The sequence below is a fragment of the Balaenoptera borealis genome (assembly GCF_965194805.1).
Source record: "Balaenoptera borealis genome assembly, chromosome: 1".
Lineage (NCBI taxonomy): Eukaryota > Metazoa > Chordata > Mammalia > Artiodactyla > Balaenopteridae > Balaenoptera > Balaenoptera borealis.
In genome coordinates, this window is record NC_138860.1 from 80,028,024 (window position 1) to 80,046,502 (window position 18,479).

The 18,479-nt window shown below is 41.7% G+C and overlaps 1 protein-coding gene across 1 annotated transcript in view; it reads left to right on the forward strand.

The window, feature by feature from the left end:
- The window catches only part of FCRL4 (Fc receptor like 4), a 45,028-nt gene that overhangs the window by 9,517 nt on the left and 17,032 nt on the right, over positions 1-18,479 (forward strand). Inside the window, exons 3-11 of the mRNA XM_082407802.1 lie at positions 3,066-3,320; positions 4,324-4,578; positions 5,017-5,295; positions 6,111-6,398; positions 11,929-12,039; positions 13,185-13,212; positions 13,967-14,049; positions 14,249-14,317; positions 18,355-18,386. Of these exons, the coding sequence (XP_082263928.1) occupies positions 3,066-3,320; positions 4,324-4,578; positions 5,017-5,295; positions 6,111-6,398; positions 11,929-12,039; positions 13,185-13,212; positions 13,967-14,049; positions 14,249-14,317; positions 18,355-18,386 (1,400 nt within the window). The remainder of the gene's footprint in view (positions 1-3,065; positions 3,321-4,323; positions 4,579-5,016; positions 5,296-6,110; positions 6,399-11,928; positions 12,040-13,184; positions 13,213-13,966; positions 14,050-14,248; positions 14,318-18,354; positions 18,387-18,479) is intronic.

Here is an 18,479-nt window from a genome sequence, read left to right on the forward strand (position 1 = left end):
ATTTCTATTCTCTTCAAGAGAAACACAACCCCATACTCACTGGGATGTAGTATATCTGTATAAACCTCTAGAGAAAGAGAAAGGAAAAAAAGTCTGCAGAGACACATGAATGTTTCTATAACCAAACAGAACATTTAATTTCTTGATTTAAAACAAGTGTTCAGGTTACCCTACAGTTTTTGCCCCCAAACAGAGTATTTCCATTACATTTGGGTACAATTCTAAGGCGTATTTGGGGCAGTTCTTACAGAAAAAGGTGAGAATATTTAAAGTCTCAAGCTTTAAAAAAAACAATTGCTTGTACACCCTTGAATACAGACAGTCCTCCTTACCTGAGTATAAAAAGTACTAAGATAAAAACACACTTAATTGATTCCACTAATGATTTTATGGTAAATTGCATATCCCCAACAGTGAGATTTTATTTTTGGAAAAAAGACAATACAAATGGAAATAATGTGTTTTATTTTCTACATCACAGAATTTAGATTACCAAGGCAATTTGTAGAACAAAGCATGAATCAAATGTTGTTTTTTGTGTTCTTTTTTGTTTTGTTTTGTTTTTTTGTATGTGATAGCTGTAGGAAACTAAAACTGCAAAAGAGCTCCCCTGCTATGCTTCTCTCCTTTCATCATAAAGGAAAAATCTTCCCCCAGAATCCTCACTCCTTAGTTCACTCCTAGCTTTATTCCTCTGACATCTCCTTACTCAGAACTGTGTCACATGGCTGGGCAAGTTAGTACTTCAGTTTTTCATACCCACTGGTGGGCAACAGGCTCAATAGAAGGGCATTGGGACTAACTTTCAGGAGCCAAACAAACATTTTCCCTATCATTGTTTGCTCCTCTTCAACTGTTAACAGATCTTGCTTTACTACACTTGTCAGTGACTTTGGGAGCCATCAGAGCAGTGGTCCCACAACACTTTTACCACCTTCATGAATTACTGCATCTTTGGCAGAATCTGAAGTATCACTTTACAATCAATTTTCATTGTGTACACAATGAAGGATTAGCCTATCAAAGCATTGATCTTTGTGCAGGCTAGAAAATAGTAGTGTTAAAGGGGTAAGAATGTTTGAGTGGGTGTTTCCAATAGTGAATAATTTGGTCTGTGATTACATTTATTATGTCAAGGAAGAAAAATTTTTTTTCTATCCTCTTAGGTTTTCTAATGCGGGCCTGCAAATTAAACTGACAAAAGGCAAACTAGCAACAGAAAAGACAAATTTTTTATTCAAAACTTAACGGGAATACACAGAAAAATATAAACTAAGGAGGCAGTTAGAATTTGAGACTTATATAACATCTGGATAGGGAAAGGGGCAGGTGAGAAGGCCACTTACTGGAAAACAAATGATTTTTAGGAAAGATAAATTGGCCCTTAAGAGCATAGATGGGAGCTATGCTAGTTTTGTGACAACTTCTGCTTTAGGTGTGGTGCCAACTTCCAGTGTCTGGTGATAAGAGCTGATCATTTATTTGCTCCTGGAGAGGTGATTTATGACAATTGAACTCTTCAGAGGCTTTGCTTTTAGGCAGATAAGGGAATTCAGAATTAAAAAAATAAAATCTATTCTCAAATGCCTTCAGCTCAAAATAATTTTTATGCCACAGTGGTGGATTCACCCTTCAGTTACTAACTCTCACACCTTGAAGCTACAAAACTTAGGAAATAAACACTCAGATAAGAAAGAGCCACAGTAACGGCTGCAGGAAATAAAGTTAAAAACAAAATCTCCCAACCGAGAAATCCTCTCCACAAAGGTAATAAAGAAAGCAAACACTTTTAGTATTGAATAAGCATTAAACCATACACTTAATAATAAGCATGCCCATCACAGGCGATCCACCAAGAGACTGCAAAGGCAGAAAAGGATCTCCCACTCTTATATTGCCAAGGGGATTCAGCCCATTACATACATGTTTTCAAGATTAAACAGTAACTAGTTCTCAAATAGGAGGACTTGACAGCACCTTTTGTCACACATAGTTTATCCTAAAATTATCATGGTTATTGGTTTTTATCCAGAGGAGGAATAAACATCTCATATCTTTAGGACTGGAGGTAGTCTTGCATACTGCAACAAGGTACCTACCAAAGGTAAATGCTTACCCTTCCGCAGGAATGGGGAGACAGGATCCAGGGGAGCTACCCCCCTAGATGTCTGCATTTCAAAAAGATGGCTTCTTCTTGAGAAAGATGTTCCTGAGTTATGAGACTGGCAAGAGGCTTTTTAGCCATTGTAAAGATTCACGTACATTTGAAAGAAATTCTGAAAGAAAAAAAGAGAGGGAGAAGTTGTTTCCCTTATTTTCAACAGGGAGAATTAAACCTCTTATCCTTAATTTGTATTGATATTTACCCTTACATTCTCCAGCTTCTGTCCATCAATAATTCAAAGATCTTAAGGCCTGATTTTATGCAGTGTCCACATTTTATTTTCATGAAAGAGTATCTTTGTGGTGTGGGGAGTTAGAAGCACCTAGTTCCCAGCACTTATACTCTTTGTAGTTATTTCAATATAATTTTCACTTCAGACAACAGCCTGCTCACCCCTCCCCTACCTACTTCTTGTTGGAAAAAAATACTATGGACCCTTTTCCATAACTGCGTAATTGACCCCAAATTCCTATACTCCCTCCCTCTACAATCCCTCACCCCACCATATGGCCACGCCACACAAATGCTCATCCTAGAGAGGTGTGTGTAACATGAAGAACCCCGGGTGGGAGGGAGTTCAGGAGGAATCTACTTGAGGACCTGGCCTGTTGGAAAAGGTAAGGGGGTTTGCGAGCCTCCCATCACTGATCTTCTGTGGTGAGTAGGTCCTGCTGGGGTTGCCCTCCGAAAGGTTAGTGTGTTCCCGTAGATCACAGAGCAGTTGCTGCACTCCTGGGTAAGGTGAACACAGCTGGAAAACTTGAAACCTGGGGAAGCAGCAGCCTCCCCAGGGGGCCTTTCAGAGACTCTCCCAAGCTGGGTGCTTCAGTCCATTCCACACAAACCACTGCAGTGGGGACTGCAGACACCTCCACCTCAGACTCATTTCTCTTCTCCCCAGCTACTGTGCCCAGATCCATGATTTCCCTCCAGCCTCCGTGGACCACTGTCTTCCATGGAGAGAGAGTGAATCTGACTTGCAATGGATTTCACTTCTATGCACCAGAGAAAATAAAATGGTACCGTTGGTACTCTGGGAAACAACATCCAAGTGAAACCCCAGGAAACACCCTCGAGGTTCGTGATTCTGGACAGTACGGTTGCCAGGCCCCAGGCTCACTCCCGAGTAGACCTGTACACTTGCTCTTTTCTACAGGTGAGAAAGAAGGTGAATTAGTTAAAACATTGGAAGTGGTTGCAGTACATCTTAGCTCCCTGGATTGTCCAAGAACTGAGGCCCTTCATTCTACTCTAACTTTGATCTTTCAGGTTCATGTCCTCTCTCACTGTCTGTAAGTGTTTTTCAAACTACTATTGACATTAGAGTTTAAATGTCTAATATTAATCAACAGACATTCTTACACACATAATTAAAGAAAGAAGTTTTAGGAGATTCAAAAGTGAAGCTGTCTTAGGTCCTGCCTTCAAGGGCTTTACAGCCTCCTTGGGGAGAATTTATGTATACATGAAGGCACTAAGCACAAAATAGAAAGTGAAAAGTTCCATAAAATAAGAATTCAGAGGTGGGAAATCTCCAGCCTCAGGGCTTGGGTCTTCACCTGTCTTAGGATCTGTCCCTTCTCTATTTCAGAAAATTTAGATCACTCCTCAGGCATTGGTCTACAGGAGCAGGCATTCACTGCATCATCTCAGAGAGAAAGGATGGAAATAGCCTCTAATCAGAATCTGAAGAGCATGACAGTTTCATGAGTGGACCACATTCACTGTCCCTTGACCCTGAATTTGTATCTGTGACCATAAGCCCTCTGCAGAGCCCACTCCAATGCACTGTAACAATTCCTAGTGTATTTCTCCAAGAACTACGTCTTTGATGACTCTTGTTCTGTTATTTGGTGAGCAAGTTGGTGTTGATCTTCTCTGTAATCAATGACATCAGAGATTTCGGTCACACCTCCTCTCAGCTTTTCCTCTCCACATTAGAATCCTTATATTTTTGAATCTGTCCCCGAATGGTTAAATAGATGTGTTTAGGATTTATTTAGGAATTGTATCTGAAGCAGGTCAACTGATTTGGAAGGAAATGAGTGAACTTGAGTCAGGAGACTAAATCCTGGGGAAGAAAAAAAATCTCTGTAATTCAGAATGCACAGAGGAAGGAGTGCCTCAATGACAATGTCTTATCTGTGTGTGGTTTCCAGCATCCTTCATCCTCCAGGCCCCACATTCTGTGTTTGAAGGTGACGAGTTGGTTCTGAGATGCCGGAAAAGGGGGAAAGAGAAACTGACTGCTGTGAGGTACTTTTGGAATAGAAAAGTTATTTCTGATTCTAATAAAAGCTTGGATCTTCTGATATCACAAGCAAGATTAAACAACAGTGGCTGTTACCAATGCATTGGATCCTTGGAAAACAAGCATGTATTGAGAACAAGTCTCACAAATATTCGAATTCAAGGTAAACACTTCATTTCGTACAAATTTGCTTAGCAATGTCAGGGCAGGGTAAATTGGGCACATCCGCGGGGATCTATGTAAGTGGTGTTTTTTGGTTTTTGTTGTTTTTGGCTGTGCCGCTCGGCTTGTGAGATCTTCTTAGTTCCCTGACCAGGATCGAACCAGGGTCCTCGGCAGAGAAATCACAGTGTCCTAACCACTGGACCTCCAGGGAATTCCCTATATAAGTTGATATCATAACAAACTCTGGAAATATTTGAGACCTATGTCCTCTAAGAGGCAGAGAAAGTGGAGCAATTTGACTTAAATAATCCTGGGAAAGAAAAATGTGATAGAGGGGTCAATAAGTTTGTCTTGCTGGGTGTCTGAAGTTTTCCAGAACCGAGAATCCAAGCCTGCCTCATACTGAGAACTTGATTCACCTCTTCTCTCCAATCAGAGCTATTTTCACGTCCAAAGCTGAAAGTCACAGACTCCCAGCCTACAGAGGGGAATTCTGTAAACCTGAGCTGTAAAACACAGCTTCCTCTAGAGCGGCCAGACGTTCGGCTTCGCTTTGTCTTCTTCAGAGACCATGGGGTCATCCTCTCAAACTGGAGTGCGTCCCCGGAACTCCAGGTCACAGCCATCTGGAGAGAAGACTCGGGATCATACTGGTGTGGGGCCGTGACCAGCGGCATCCACAAACGCAGCCTCCCGCTTCAGATTGACGTGCAGAGTGAGTGTTGGAGAGCCGGGCTGTGGCATCTCCCCTGACCGCTCCTTCTGGCCCAGTGAGGGTAGGGACTGCCCAGTGCAGATGGATTCTGTCATCCTAACAGAGGCACCAGGCTTAGACTGAGAAGTGAGGTGGATAATAAAGGAAACACAGGATTTCGTTTCCACCTCTATTTCTCTAAAAACTTAGTCTTTCTTTGAAATTCTAGCACCTTGACATGACAGAGGTGATTCATGGAGGCAGATACAACAGTTGGGCAAAACAAAATGAAAACAAGAAACAAAATTCTCTGCTACTGAATCGACAGATTCTAGGATGTCAGATCTTGGGGCAAACTATTTAGAAGACACATATCCACAGAGCTGGACCCTAACCAGAAACAACAACAGTGTGATGTGTAAAGCAGAAGAGAAGGACATACATACACACAAAGATAAATACAATAAATATCAGCTGGTCTTAGGTACCAAAGCAGGACTTCTGGAAACGGATGTGGTCTAGGTCAGTGTGACGATAGCCACTATTGTTATTACTTATCCCAGGTCAAAATAATTCACACTGACAACTAGGACATGACATAAAACCCAAATGCTTTATCAGGGAGACCCAATTTTTCTCTCCTGGAGCCTGTGCATCAGGATGGAAAGGTTACTACATTTAATGATACTCTAGGTCCCAAATCCACAGTCTACGAGCTACAGTGCTAACACCTGCAGAAGAGTATATCTTAAAGTCTCATAAAAAGTGACCCTGTCCAACATCCCACCCCTGTCCTCCTCTCATCATGCCCTCACCTGTTGTCTGTGTTCATACAGGAATCCCCGTGTCTGGAGTGTTCCTGGAGACCCAGCCCCAGGGGGACCCAGTGCTTGAAGGGGAGATACTGGTCCTTGTCTGCTCTGTGGCTGAAGGCACGGGGAACACCACATTCTCCTGGCACAGAGAGGACACGAGGGAGAGTCTGGGGCAGAAAAGTCAGCGTTCCCAGAGAGCAGAGCTGGAGATCCCTGTTATCAGGGAGAGCCACGCAGGGGGCTACTACTGCACAGCTGACAACGGCTACGGCGTCATCCAGAGCGAGGCGGTGAACGTCTCTGTGAGAAGTAAGTTTTAACCCCCATTGACCTTATTTATTCTCAGATTTCTCAAATTAGGGGTGGGCACAACCAACACTATCTTTGTGATTCTCGTTTTTCTATTTCCATTTTGCCATTTTCCACTGCGACGTTCACTTTTTTTCCATTAAATGTCAATAATTCAGGTTATAAAGAGGTACTACAGTGAGGTAATGCTGGCCAGGGGCGCCTGTACGCTGATCCATTGTGTGTCACTCTCAAAGAGCAGTCTTATGTCATCAGCAGTGTTTTAGGGTAGGGTATAGCTCCTTCATCCTAAGCGTCAACTGTACTCTCCTTTTGGTAATCCTCCACAGGACCAAAGACATAAAACATCCCTTTACTCCATTACTGTAGGTCTAAGAGTGTCTCAGTACCAACTTGTATGCAGGTCAGGAAACTTACAAGTACCAAGAGCGAATACAGAGCCCCATTATGTCCACAGAGGAGATAAGCCTTCCTTTGCGATAGCACAGTCGTAGCTTATATCTTTACCTTCCTCTGTCTCCAAGGAGTCATACTAGGTCAAGCCAGGTTCCCACTCAGCTCCCCTGGCACTAAAGAAATGGTTTCTATGGGGCTTCAATTCATCCTCTATCTCAGGTTCAGTTGCATCCCAGGCTATCCAATAAAGCTAGCTGTTATGGAGGAACTACTGGAAAGCTAGATTTCCCCGCTTTCCTTTACAGTAAAACCCCTTAAAAGAGTTACCTCTACTCACTGTCTTCACTTCTATTTTCTCTCAAACCCATCACCCTGAGGCTTGCCTCACTCCAATGGCACTTCTATATCTATTCATCAGATACCTCTTTTAAGGTTTTTTGTTTTTTTTTTAACTGGATCCCCATCATATTTTTTTTAAATAAATTTATTTATTTTAATTTTGGCTGCGTTGGGTCTTTGTTGCTGTGTGCAGGCTTTCTCTAGTTGTGGTGAGCAGGGGTTACTCTTCGTTGTGGTGTGGGGGCTTCTCATTGCAGCGGCTTCTCTTGTTGCAGAGCACGGGATCTAGGTGCGAGGGCTTCAGTAGTTGTGGCGCGTGGGCTCAGTAGTTGTGGCTCGCGGGCTCTAGAGCTCAGGCTCAGTAGTTGTGGTGCACGGGCTTGATTGCTCTGTGGCATGTGGGATCTTCCTGGACCAGGGCTCGAACCCATGTCCACTGCATTGGCAGGCGGATTCTCTAGATCCTCCAACTCTAATACACCTGCAAGTCCAGATAACTCTACATTCAAAGTATCACCAAAATATGACTAATTCCCACCACTTCTACTGCTACCACCTGATCCAAGCCACCTGGATGACTGCAATAACACTCTGATTTTCTGCTTCACCTGTTGCTCCACACAACCTATTCTCAACACAGTATCAGAAGGAACTCTCTAAATCATAAATCAGATCATGTTACTCTTCTGCTCAATATCCTCCCATGGCTTCCCTTCTCCTTCAGAGGGAGAGCCAATGTCCTCTCAATGTCCCACCAGTTCCTGATGATCTGGCTGTCCTGCTATTCTGACCTGATGGCCCACCACTCTCTCCTCACCTTCTCCACTCTAGCCACCATGGCCCCCTGTCTCTTCTTCAAAACTTCCAGTCACACTCCAACCTCAGGGCCTTTGCACTGCTCTTCCCCAATATCTTCATGCTCATCCCCTCACTTCCTCCAGGACCTTACTCACCTTCTCAATGAGACCTTCCCAGCCACCCTATACAACATAGCAGCTCTTCACCAAGGCCCTCCCTCTCCAAGTCTTGCTTGATTCTTCCTCACAGCATGTGTCACCAACTGCCATGCCATGCAGTCTTTTTCTGTCTCTTTCCACACCTCCCATAGTAGCCTCATAAAGGTAAATCTCTATTTTGACCATATTTTATCCCAAGTGCCTATTCTACTGATTAGCTCATATTAGGCATTCAGTAAATATTTGCTGAATGAATGAGTTTTACACATATCATTTTTGCTTATCGTAGTAATAATCCTAGAAAATAAAGATATTATCATCTCCATTCTACAGAAAAGGAGTGTGAAACTCAGAAAGGTTTGGTAATTTGCCTATGGTCACAAAGTTTATACCTGGCAGCCCAGATCTGAACCTCGACACAATCTTTTAGCTCAAAGAGACAGAGATCTTTCCCTCTGTCTGACTTGTCATACTTAGCATAATGCCCTCAAGCTTCATTCATGTTGTTGCAAATGGCAGAATTTTCCTTCTTATGGCTGTATAATATTGCATCATATTCACATTCCATCATGATGGAATATTATATATATATATACCAGATTTTCTTTGTCCATTCATACATCGATGGACACTTAGGTTGCACATGTCTTGGTTACTGTAAATAATGCTGCAGTAAACATGGGGATGCAGATATCTCTTCAAGACAGTAATTCCATTTCCTTTGGATATATACATAGAAGTGGGATTGCTAGATCATATAGTAGTTCTATTTTTAAAAAACTTTTGAGGATCCTGCATACTGTTTTCCATCGTGGTTGCACAGGTTTACATTCTGACCAACAGTGTACAAGGGTTTTCTTCTCTCTACATCCTTACCAACACTTGTTATTTCTAGTCTTTTTTTTTTAAGTTATAGGGAATAAAGTTTATTTTGGCAGAGAGTGTTAAACAAAATTAAAATTGCATACATTAGTAATATAACTCAACGTCCTTAATTTAGTGTAAGTGTGACACATTTTCTTGCTTTCCTATGTTCTGCTGAATCACCATAACGTAGACTGCTTTATTAAACTGAAATGCTGAAATTTAATTTTACTGTTTTTGCTTACGCTCTGATTCTAAACAAACTTTATAAAAAAGCCATTGTAACAGGTGTGAGGTGCTACCTCACTGTGGTTTTGATTTGCATTTCCCCAATGATTAGTGAGGTTGAACACCTTTTCATGAACCTGTTGGCTTTTGCATGTCTTCTTTGTAAAAATGTCTATTCAAATCCTTTGTCCATTTTTAAATTGGATTATTTGAGGGTTTTTTTGCTATGGAGTTGTATGACTTCCTTATATTATTATATATTAACCCCTTATCAGATACATGATTTCCATGTATTTTCTCCCATTCTATAGATTGCTTTTTCATTTTGCTGATTATTTCTTTTGTTGTGCAGAAGCTTTTTAATTTGATGTAGTACTATTTGTGTATTTTCACTTTTGTTGCTTGTGCTTACAGTATCGTATCCAAAAAGTCATTGCCAAGGCTAATGTCAAGGAGCTTTTTCCCTATGTTTTCTTCTAGGAGTTTTATGGTTTCAGGTCTTCCATTTAAGTCTTTAATACATTTCAAGTTAATTTTTTAAATTTTATTTATTTATTTATTTATGGCTGTGTTGGGTCTTCGTTTCTGTGCGAGGGCTTTCTCCAGCTGCGGCAAGCGGGGGCCACTCTTCATCGCGGTGCGCGGGCCTCTCACCACCGCGGCCTCTCTTGTTGCGGAGCACAGGCTCCAGACGCGCAGGCTCAGCAATTGTGGCTCACGGGCCTAGTTGCTCCGCGGCATGTGGGATCCTCCCAGACCAGGGCTCGAACCCGTGTGCCCTGCACTGGCAGGCAGATTCTCAACCACTGCGCCACCAGGGAAGCCCCAAGTTAATTTTTGTGAGTGGTATAAGATGGAGGTCCAGTTTCATTCTTTTGCATGTGAATATCAAGTTTCCCCAGCACCATTTATTAAGAGATTATCTTCTCCACTGAGTATTCTTGGCTCTCTTATCCACTATTAGTTGACGGTATATGCATGGGTTTATGTCTGGACTCTTGATTCTGTTCCACTGATTTATGTATCTGTTTTTATGCTAACACCAATTTGTTTTGGTTACTCTAGTTTTGTTATATAGTTTGAAATCAAGAAGTGTGAAGCCTCCAACTTTGTTCTTTTGTTGCAGGATTGCTTTAGCTATTTGTTGTCTTTTGTGGTTCCATACAATTTTTTTTTTTAATTTCTGTAAAAACTGCCGTTGGAATCTTGATAGGGATTGCAGTGGATCTGTAGATGACTTTGGATGGTACGGACATTTTAACAATTTTAATTCTTCCAATCCACAAACATGGGATATCTTTCTATATTTGTGTCTTCTTCAATTTTTTTCAACAATATCTTATAGTTTTCAATATACAGATCTTTCACCTCCTTGGTTAAATTTACTAGTAAGTATTGTATTATTTTTGATGTTATTGAAAATGGGATTGTTTTCTTTATTTCTTCTTTAGGTAATTCATTGTTACATGGATAGAAACACAGCTGATTTTGTATGTTGATTTGGTATCCTGCAACTGTAGTGAATTTGTTTATTAGCTCTAACAGATTTTTTGTGGAGTCTTTAGGATTCTCTTTATATAAGATCATGTCATCTGCAAACAGAGACAATTTTTCTTCTTCCTTTCCAATTTGGAGGCCTTCTATTATTTTTTTCTTGCCTGATTGTTCTGGTTAGGACTTCTAGAACTATGTTGAATAGGAGTGGTGAGAGAGGACACCCTTGCCTTGGAGAATGGATCCAATGGAAAAATCAGAAATCCCCAACAATTTAGTTTATTCCTTCCATCAGTTTCTTTCCCACCTCCCCTTCAAAGCACGTAAGACTCAGGCTTCTATGAGGAAGGAAACTGGTGGCATTTCATTGTGGTGACCCAATATATATATATATTTTTTAAATTTTATTTATTTATTTATTTATTTTTGGTTGTGTTGGGTCTTCGTTTCTGTGCGAGGGCTTTCTCTAGTTGCAGCGAGTGGGGGCCACTCTTCATCACAGTGTGCAGGCCTTTCACTGTCGCGGCCTCTCTTGTTGCGGAGCACAGGCTCCAGAGGCGCAGGCTCAGTAATTGTGGCTCACGGGCCTAGTTGCTCCGCGGCATGTGGGATCTTCCCAGACCAGGGCTTGAACCCGTGTCCCCTGAATTGGCAGGCAGATTCTCAACCACTGCGCCACCAGGGAAGCCCCCAATATATTTTTTTAATGGAGAGCAATCTCAGAGTTACTGCTGGTTCAGCTAGTGCCCTAATCAGTGGTGATATTTGTTTTCTTTCTCAGGCAGGCTGCTGTTCCAAAGTTAGGTGCTGCCAAGCCACTGTCACATAACATCCGTCCAGAAGTCTAGGGGAAATTTCCAAAAGGCCAAAGTACAGAATAGATAGAGAGATAGAGAGGCAGATGTAGATTCTCCCCCAAATATTAATCTCTGAAATGATGTCTGGGGGTCGGTGGAGGGAGCTGTCTAGCTTTCTCCCCTTTGCCACAATCCACCCAGGCTCTTGTCTTCTACCCCTTCACAGTGAGTCACTTCCTGTCACATACAGGCTCACGGCTGTGCTGGCCACAAGTAGAAACCTGCTTCCTGTGCCACACCAGTCCTAGCCTAGTCCTCAAAGGCCCCCATGAGTCCTCATCTTTTAGATTCTTCCCTCTACCAGGGCTCAGGACCCCAGCCAAGCCGAGGAAAGGTTCCAGGGCTCCAGGCCCTAGACCCCTCCCCCGGAGGCTCATACAGGCTTTTCCCCTCCAGGCACCCCAGGGAAAAGAAGAGGCCTTGTTGCGGCGGGAACCACTGGGGGGACATTCGGCGTTCTCCTGGTTGTGGCCCTGCTGTTTTACTGCTGGCACCAGAGGAAACTAGGTTTGTGTTCTCTCTTACCTTTTGCTGGAGTCCATGCCCTGTCCCTGCCTCAGACACCCCAGCTCACCCCAACCTCGGTAACAGCCACACCACCGTCCTCCACCTCCCCACCCCAGCGCTCACAGACACACTCATACTCTTTCTTGAAATGGCAGTTTCCTTAATAGGTATCTACTCTAATTTACTAAGCCTCAAGTGAAAGGTAGGGAGGAAATAAACATTTTAATGTAAAGTTTCAGAAACTTTAAATGGTTTCCTTGGGTGGTTTCTTTGGTCCAAACAGACTGGTCAGCTAGATGCTTCAGCCCATCCTACATCCCCTATAAGTGGACAATCAAAATAAACTGAAAGCCCCTCTGAAGAAATGACTGAGAATGGGAGCTGGCTAATCTTTATCCTTCTTCTTCCTCAGAGACTTCCCAGAGTCAAAGCCCGAAACCAGCACCTTGTGCTCCAATGGCTCTGCTCTCCACAGGTCAGACCGCTGCCTCCCCCTCTACCTGGTGGAGAGAGTTTTTCCCTGGTACTATCTGCCATGTGCTTCCAAAGGCTTCTTGCTTTAACCCAGGTCAGGCTAGTTTCAGATGCCAGGAAACCTGGTGTAGAAGAAAGGCACAGAAACTTTTTCAGCTCTAGTATAATTACCCATCCTTCATCCCTGTCTCTTAATTTAATTCAATTCAACTCAACTCACCAGATCCTTCTGAGCACCTGCTATATGCCCTGCACTGGGCTGAATGTAGGGAGATTTGGACCTTTGACCATGAGTCTCCTTAACGAGCTTGAGCCTGAGGTTCCTCTGAGCATAACCACAGATGCTCCTGGAAATCCATCTACAGCTCCTCACTACTCTGCAAGAAAGACAATTTGGCTATACTTAGTATTTCCTGAGGTATATCAACACAGCCTTGAACTTTAATCAAGTCTCAAGTAATTGCACATTCAACATAGAAATGTGTAGCCCTGTCCCCAGCAAGTTATATGCTTTGTTCAGTTCTTTTTCACATCGTTTTCATGAGAATATGGGACTGGGCCCATGTTTGAAATAACTTTCTGATGACCTCTCTTAGGCAGTGCATGTGTGTGAAATATTTGAGAATGAGCTCCCTCTGCTGACACAAATCTGCCTTCGTTTTATTTTGCAGGAGATGGTTCTCTGGGAGACACAACCAGGTGAGGCCTCAGCCTTCTGGTTTCCCAAGAATAAAATTTGCAGAACTGTGGGGCTGAAAGTTTAGGCCAAGTGATTTCTCTGTGTCCCTGTGTCTAGATACTCCCATTTTCACATTCCTTGAAATGGCCACAATCACAGCTTCCTAGAATCCTTCTAATAGTTTATATAATGGATTTTGCATGTATTTAGATCAGTTTCTTATTTGAAATTTATCCATTTATCTGAATGGAAGATACCAAAGGTTATAGATTTTCTAGGTTGCCACAGAATATTTCTGGTGCAAATAGTCCTATAGTTAGGCAATGTGTTACTATAACTATGTATAAAATGACTATTAATTCTAGACTTTCTAGAGGAAGCTCAGCTTCTAGGAATCTTCTTTTTGCCCCACATGTGCTCATATACTCATCAGATTTTGTGTTTTTACATTTGGTTTGGAAAATATGGTCTTCTTCTGTCTGTGTCAGTGCCTCAGTCTTATAGTCAGGGACTTGGAGCATGGATTATGTCTAATTTCTTCTTGAATTGTCCAGGTAGAATGCTTTGAGGACACTTCCTCCTGATGATGAGGCTGGGTTTTTTTAACCAACTAAGAGTGACCATTCTATCTATGAGATCATCATTCCTATGATGTTAGAGACTCTTCTGGCCTTGTTCTGCTGACTTCTCCCCATTCCTTTTTGTCTCTGTCTGTCCCACTCTTGTGCATATTATAATGTTCCAAGGATGATCATGTGTTTCTGTGCCTCACAGGAGACCCCTAACCCTAGACCCAGGAGTGTCCTTCCATCCCATGTGCCCTGCTCCAGTGGAGCTGCAGCAGTTGTATGGCAATGGTAAGGATTTCCTGGTAGGAAACTGCTCCCAGCCTGAGCCAGGGAGAGATACTTTGTTTTGAGGCCTGGCAAAGGCCCCTGGTCTCCCTAACTATCCCAAACCCAGACATTCCCAATAAATAATTGCTTAGGAAGAAGCATCTGCAGCATACGTCACTGACTGGGAAGGCTTAGAAAGTGTTGCTTTTTTTGTTCTCAGTGCACCCTAAAGAAAGAGACCTGGTATATTCTGAGGTCCAGATTATTCAGCCTGGGGAAGAAGGAGAAGGTAAGTCACTGGGGAGAGATTCTTGCTGCACACTATATTCATTCATTCGACACATATTTACTGAGCACCTCCTATGTGATGGGTACTGCTTTAAGTAAAGGGAGTAAATCAGTGAACAAGGCAGATAAAAATCCCTACAGTGTGATGCTTAGATTCTGAAAAGAGAAGACAAACACAGAAAACTTCATAACATATCTTTGCTCATGATCAGAACAAAAACTAAACATCCTTCTAACAGATACTGTAATCATGAAGGTGTATGTACAAAGATCTCCCTTAAGTAACGAATGAATGATTGCAAAGCACCTATTATGTGATAAGGATATATATGCATTATAATATATATAAATATACATATGTATGTATATGTTTAGTTAATCCATATAACAACCTTGTGTAACCAGTGTACTGAACAAGCAAGACTCATGACTTAATTACAAAAATCTTCTGTCTCCCACTGTCTCTTTAAACTTTCTTCTGTGAGAGATCTTCTCTGGCAATCAGGATGAAAATTCTGGCAGTCTTTACAAAACATTATCTTAGACAATAGACAGTAGGTGGACACTTTATGTCATAGTCTCTATTAAGTAACTAGAACACCTAGTTTGAAGATGTTAAGAAAAACTTTCCCCTCTCCTAGTTCAGGCAAATTTCAGAATGGAAGCTGGCAATGGTAGGGATGAGGGGGAGGACCAGGCAGAGTTGGCTTCTCTGTTTCTTTGGTTGGCTTCCCCTAATTAGCCTGGAGAAAGGAGTGGGAAAGGAGTTACTCCAGCTGGTATTTTGGAAGCTGGCTTCTGCCCCTCTGGGACGGCAGATGGTTAAGGAGGCACTCCCCAGTATAAGGTACATGTGTGGTCTCTTGAGGTTTCTTGCTGGATCCCTCCTTCCTAAAATTCCTTTGGCACAGCTGGTGCATTTCGAATTCCAGGAGTTGTGTGTGACTCATTCACTGGCCTCACCTCCAGTCAATCACATCCAGCTTCCTGCTGCTGGATTCCCTTGGTACCTGGAGGCCCTACTGAACAGGACCCAAAGTGACCATACTCCTGCTTGTTCTGTCTCCCACGTGGACCACATCTGTCCTTGGGGACACCTGGGAATTTCAGGTCCTTGCTGACCCAGCAGCTTTCTTCTGATCCCACCAGCAGTCATGAGTCAGAACTCTCAACGCTCTTGATAAGGGTGTTGAAATATTTTTTATTGTTATCTGCAGTAAGAAATGCAAATTGTACTGTTAAGCAGTGTGAATGTGCACACACTCACACACACAAACACACACATAACTGAACTAAAGTTTTAGGAGACAATACTTAGTGTGATGCACTCTGTTTTCTGTTCCACTCATTGATTGTTTTAATCAGCTTTATTGAGGTATAATCGACATACAATATAATTCTCTACATTTAAACATACAGTTCAAATTATTTTAATAAATGCATCCACTCACAGAACCACCACCACAATCACCAGGTCGAACATTTCCAACAGCCCAGAAAATCCTTTCATGCTCCTTTGCAGTTAATCTCCCCCCAGCTCCACCCCTGGCAACCACGGATCTGCCTTCTGTCCTATAGTTTTGCTTTTCTATAATTTCATATAAATGGAATCTTATGTAATGTAGTCTTTAGGTCTGGATTCTTTCACTTAACATAATGTTTTGCAATTCATCCATATTCTAGCATATTATAAGTAGTTCACTATTTTTTTTGTCATGTAAAAAGCTATGCACATTTAATGTATACAACTCATGAGTTTGGAGATCAATTAACAAACACCAAGGAAACCATCACCACCATTAAGGCCACAGATATATGCATCATCTTCCAAAGTTTCCTTCCACACACTTGATAATGATGATGATGATGATGTGTGGTAAGAACACTTAACATAAGATTTACCTTCTTAGCAAACTTTAAGTATACAATAGAATATAGTTAGCTGTAGGCACTATGCTGTATAGTAGATCTCCAGAATTTATTCATCCTTCGTAACTCAAACTTTGTACCTTTTGAGCAATACCTCTAGCCTCCTTTCCCTCAGCCCCTTGGAACCACCATTCTACTCTCTGCTTCTATGTGTTTGAGAACAGACAGTATTTGTCTTTCTGTAACTGGCTTATTTTTCTTAGAATAATGTCCTCCAGGTCCATCTGTGTTGTCACGAAAGACAGGATTTCCTTCTTTTTTAAGGTGGAACAGTATTCCGTTGTGTGTGTGTGTCTGTGTGTCTCTGTGTGTGTCTGTGTGTATCATACTTCCTTTATGCATTCATCCATCAATAAACATTTAAGTTGTTTCCATATCTTGGTTATTATGAATAGTGCTGTGATCTCTTCAAGATCCTGATTTCAATTCCCTTGGATATGTACTCAGAAGTGGGATTGCTGGATCACATGAGAGTTTTATTTTTAAATTTTTAAGAAACCTCCATACAGTTTTCCATAGTAGCAGTACCAATTTACACTCCCACCAAAAGTGTACCAGAATTTCTTTTTCTCCACATCCTTGCCAACACTTGTTATCTTTTGTCTTTTTAATGATAGCTATCCTAACAGGTGCGAGGTGATATCTCACTGTGGTTTTGATTTGTGTGATTACTGATGTTGAGCACCTCTTCAATAACTGTTGGCCATTTGTACGTCTTCTTTAGAGAAACATCTATTCAGAACCTTTGCCCATTATAAAATTGGGTTATTGTTATTGTTGTTATTTTAGCTATTGAGTCGTACGAATTCCTTATATATTTTGCGTATGAAACCCTTATCTGATATATGGTTTGCAAGTATTTTGTAAGCTGCCTTTTCCACCTGTAGCACCTCTCCAGTATTTTTGTGCCTAGTAGAAATTTCAGTTGTAACTTGATCCTGAACTTGGTTTACAAATGAGGTTAAGGACTTTTACAAGGTCATAAGCCAGTAAAAGACTAAGTCTTCTGTTTTGCTATAATATTTGCTGCATAAAGTGCCTATTGCTATATTTGACTAACATGCATCATCTGAACACCTGCTTTGTCTGTTACTTTGATTTCTCAGCCATCCCCACTAATCAGGACATTTTGAATGATAGAATTAGAACTGCCATCAATTTGATTGGGTTAATTGGGTACATCTTATAGAGTCACCTTGATCAGTTGCTGCTCTTCACATTCTGTCCTTGACATATTTGTCAAAACACCACTGAAGCTGAGCACTCTGTTGGTGGACGAGTTCTATTTTAGGCACTTTATGTGTTGATGATCTGTAGCAAGATTTCTTCACCAGTGCCTCAGTGTTTGCATGAAGCCCCTGAAATTGTATGCAAATTTCCGTGCATATGTCTATTGTTCTGGGGAGGGAGTATATAGCTTCTATCAGGTCATTAAAAAGATCTGTAAACCCAAAAGGTCTATGGTAAAAATATAATGAAAAAGAGAGAGTTCCAGGATGTACCTTTTTTCCCAAGCTCTATCTCTCCATAAAATTACTATATATAGCTCTCATGATTCTAACTTCTCTGAGATTCTTAATTTCTAATATGCAGGATGTGACAAATCACACCTGCTAAACTTTTCTCTCACTATGGCTCCATCTCTAAGAAACTTTGGCAATAAAATCAATAACCAGAACATGCTAATGTAAGAGAATTTTTCTCACAGGGCATACATTTGAAGAGGTCTAGTGGGAACTTGCAGAACAAGCAGGGGTTGGACTTCAAGGTCGGTAAGATGGAAGTTAAGAGAGGCAAGAATTGTAACTAAGAGAGAAATTATCTCTTAACATCTGGTAAAGGAAGGGAGTGAGGTTCCTTTCTGTGGTATTGAGGGAGAACATTATAGATCAAGGGAGCCTGACAAGGACATGCAGAGGGCTGGGTTAAGAAATGGTAAAACAAAGTCACACGTGTTGTAGGACATGTTGGGGGTCAGGGAGGAGAAAACATGACAATCAATGCAAAAGGCCCAGTGACTCCCAGATTCTGGGAAATAAGCTATAAGACTGAGTTCTGAGTGGATCCAAATAAATACTCATAGTTCAGTGGTTTCCTTTTCTTCCACAGGAAATACCTTCAGAACATCTCTAGAGGACCAGGTGAGTTTCATTTTCTGACTGTTTTCTCTCCCACTACTGCTTATAGCCCCATACGCCTTCTCCTTCCAGTTCTTCTTCTATCTTCTTTCCACC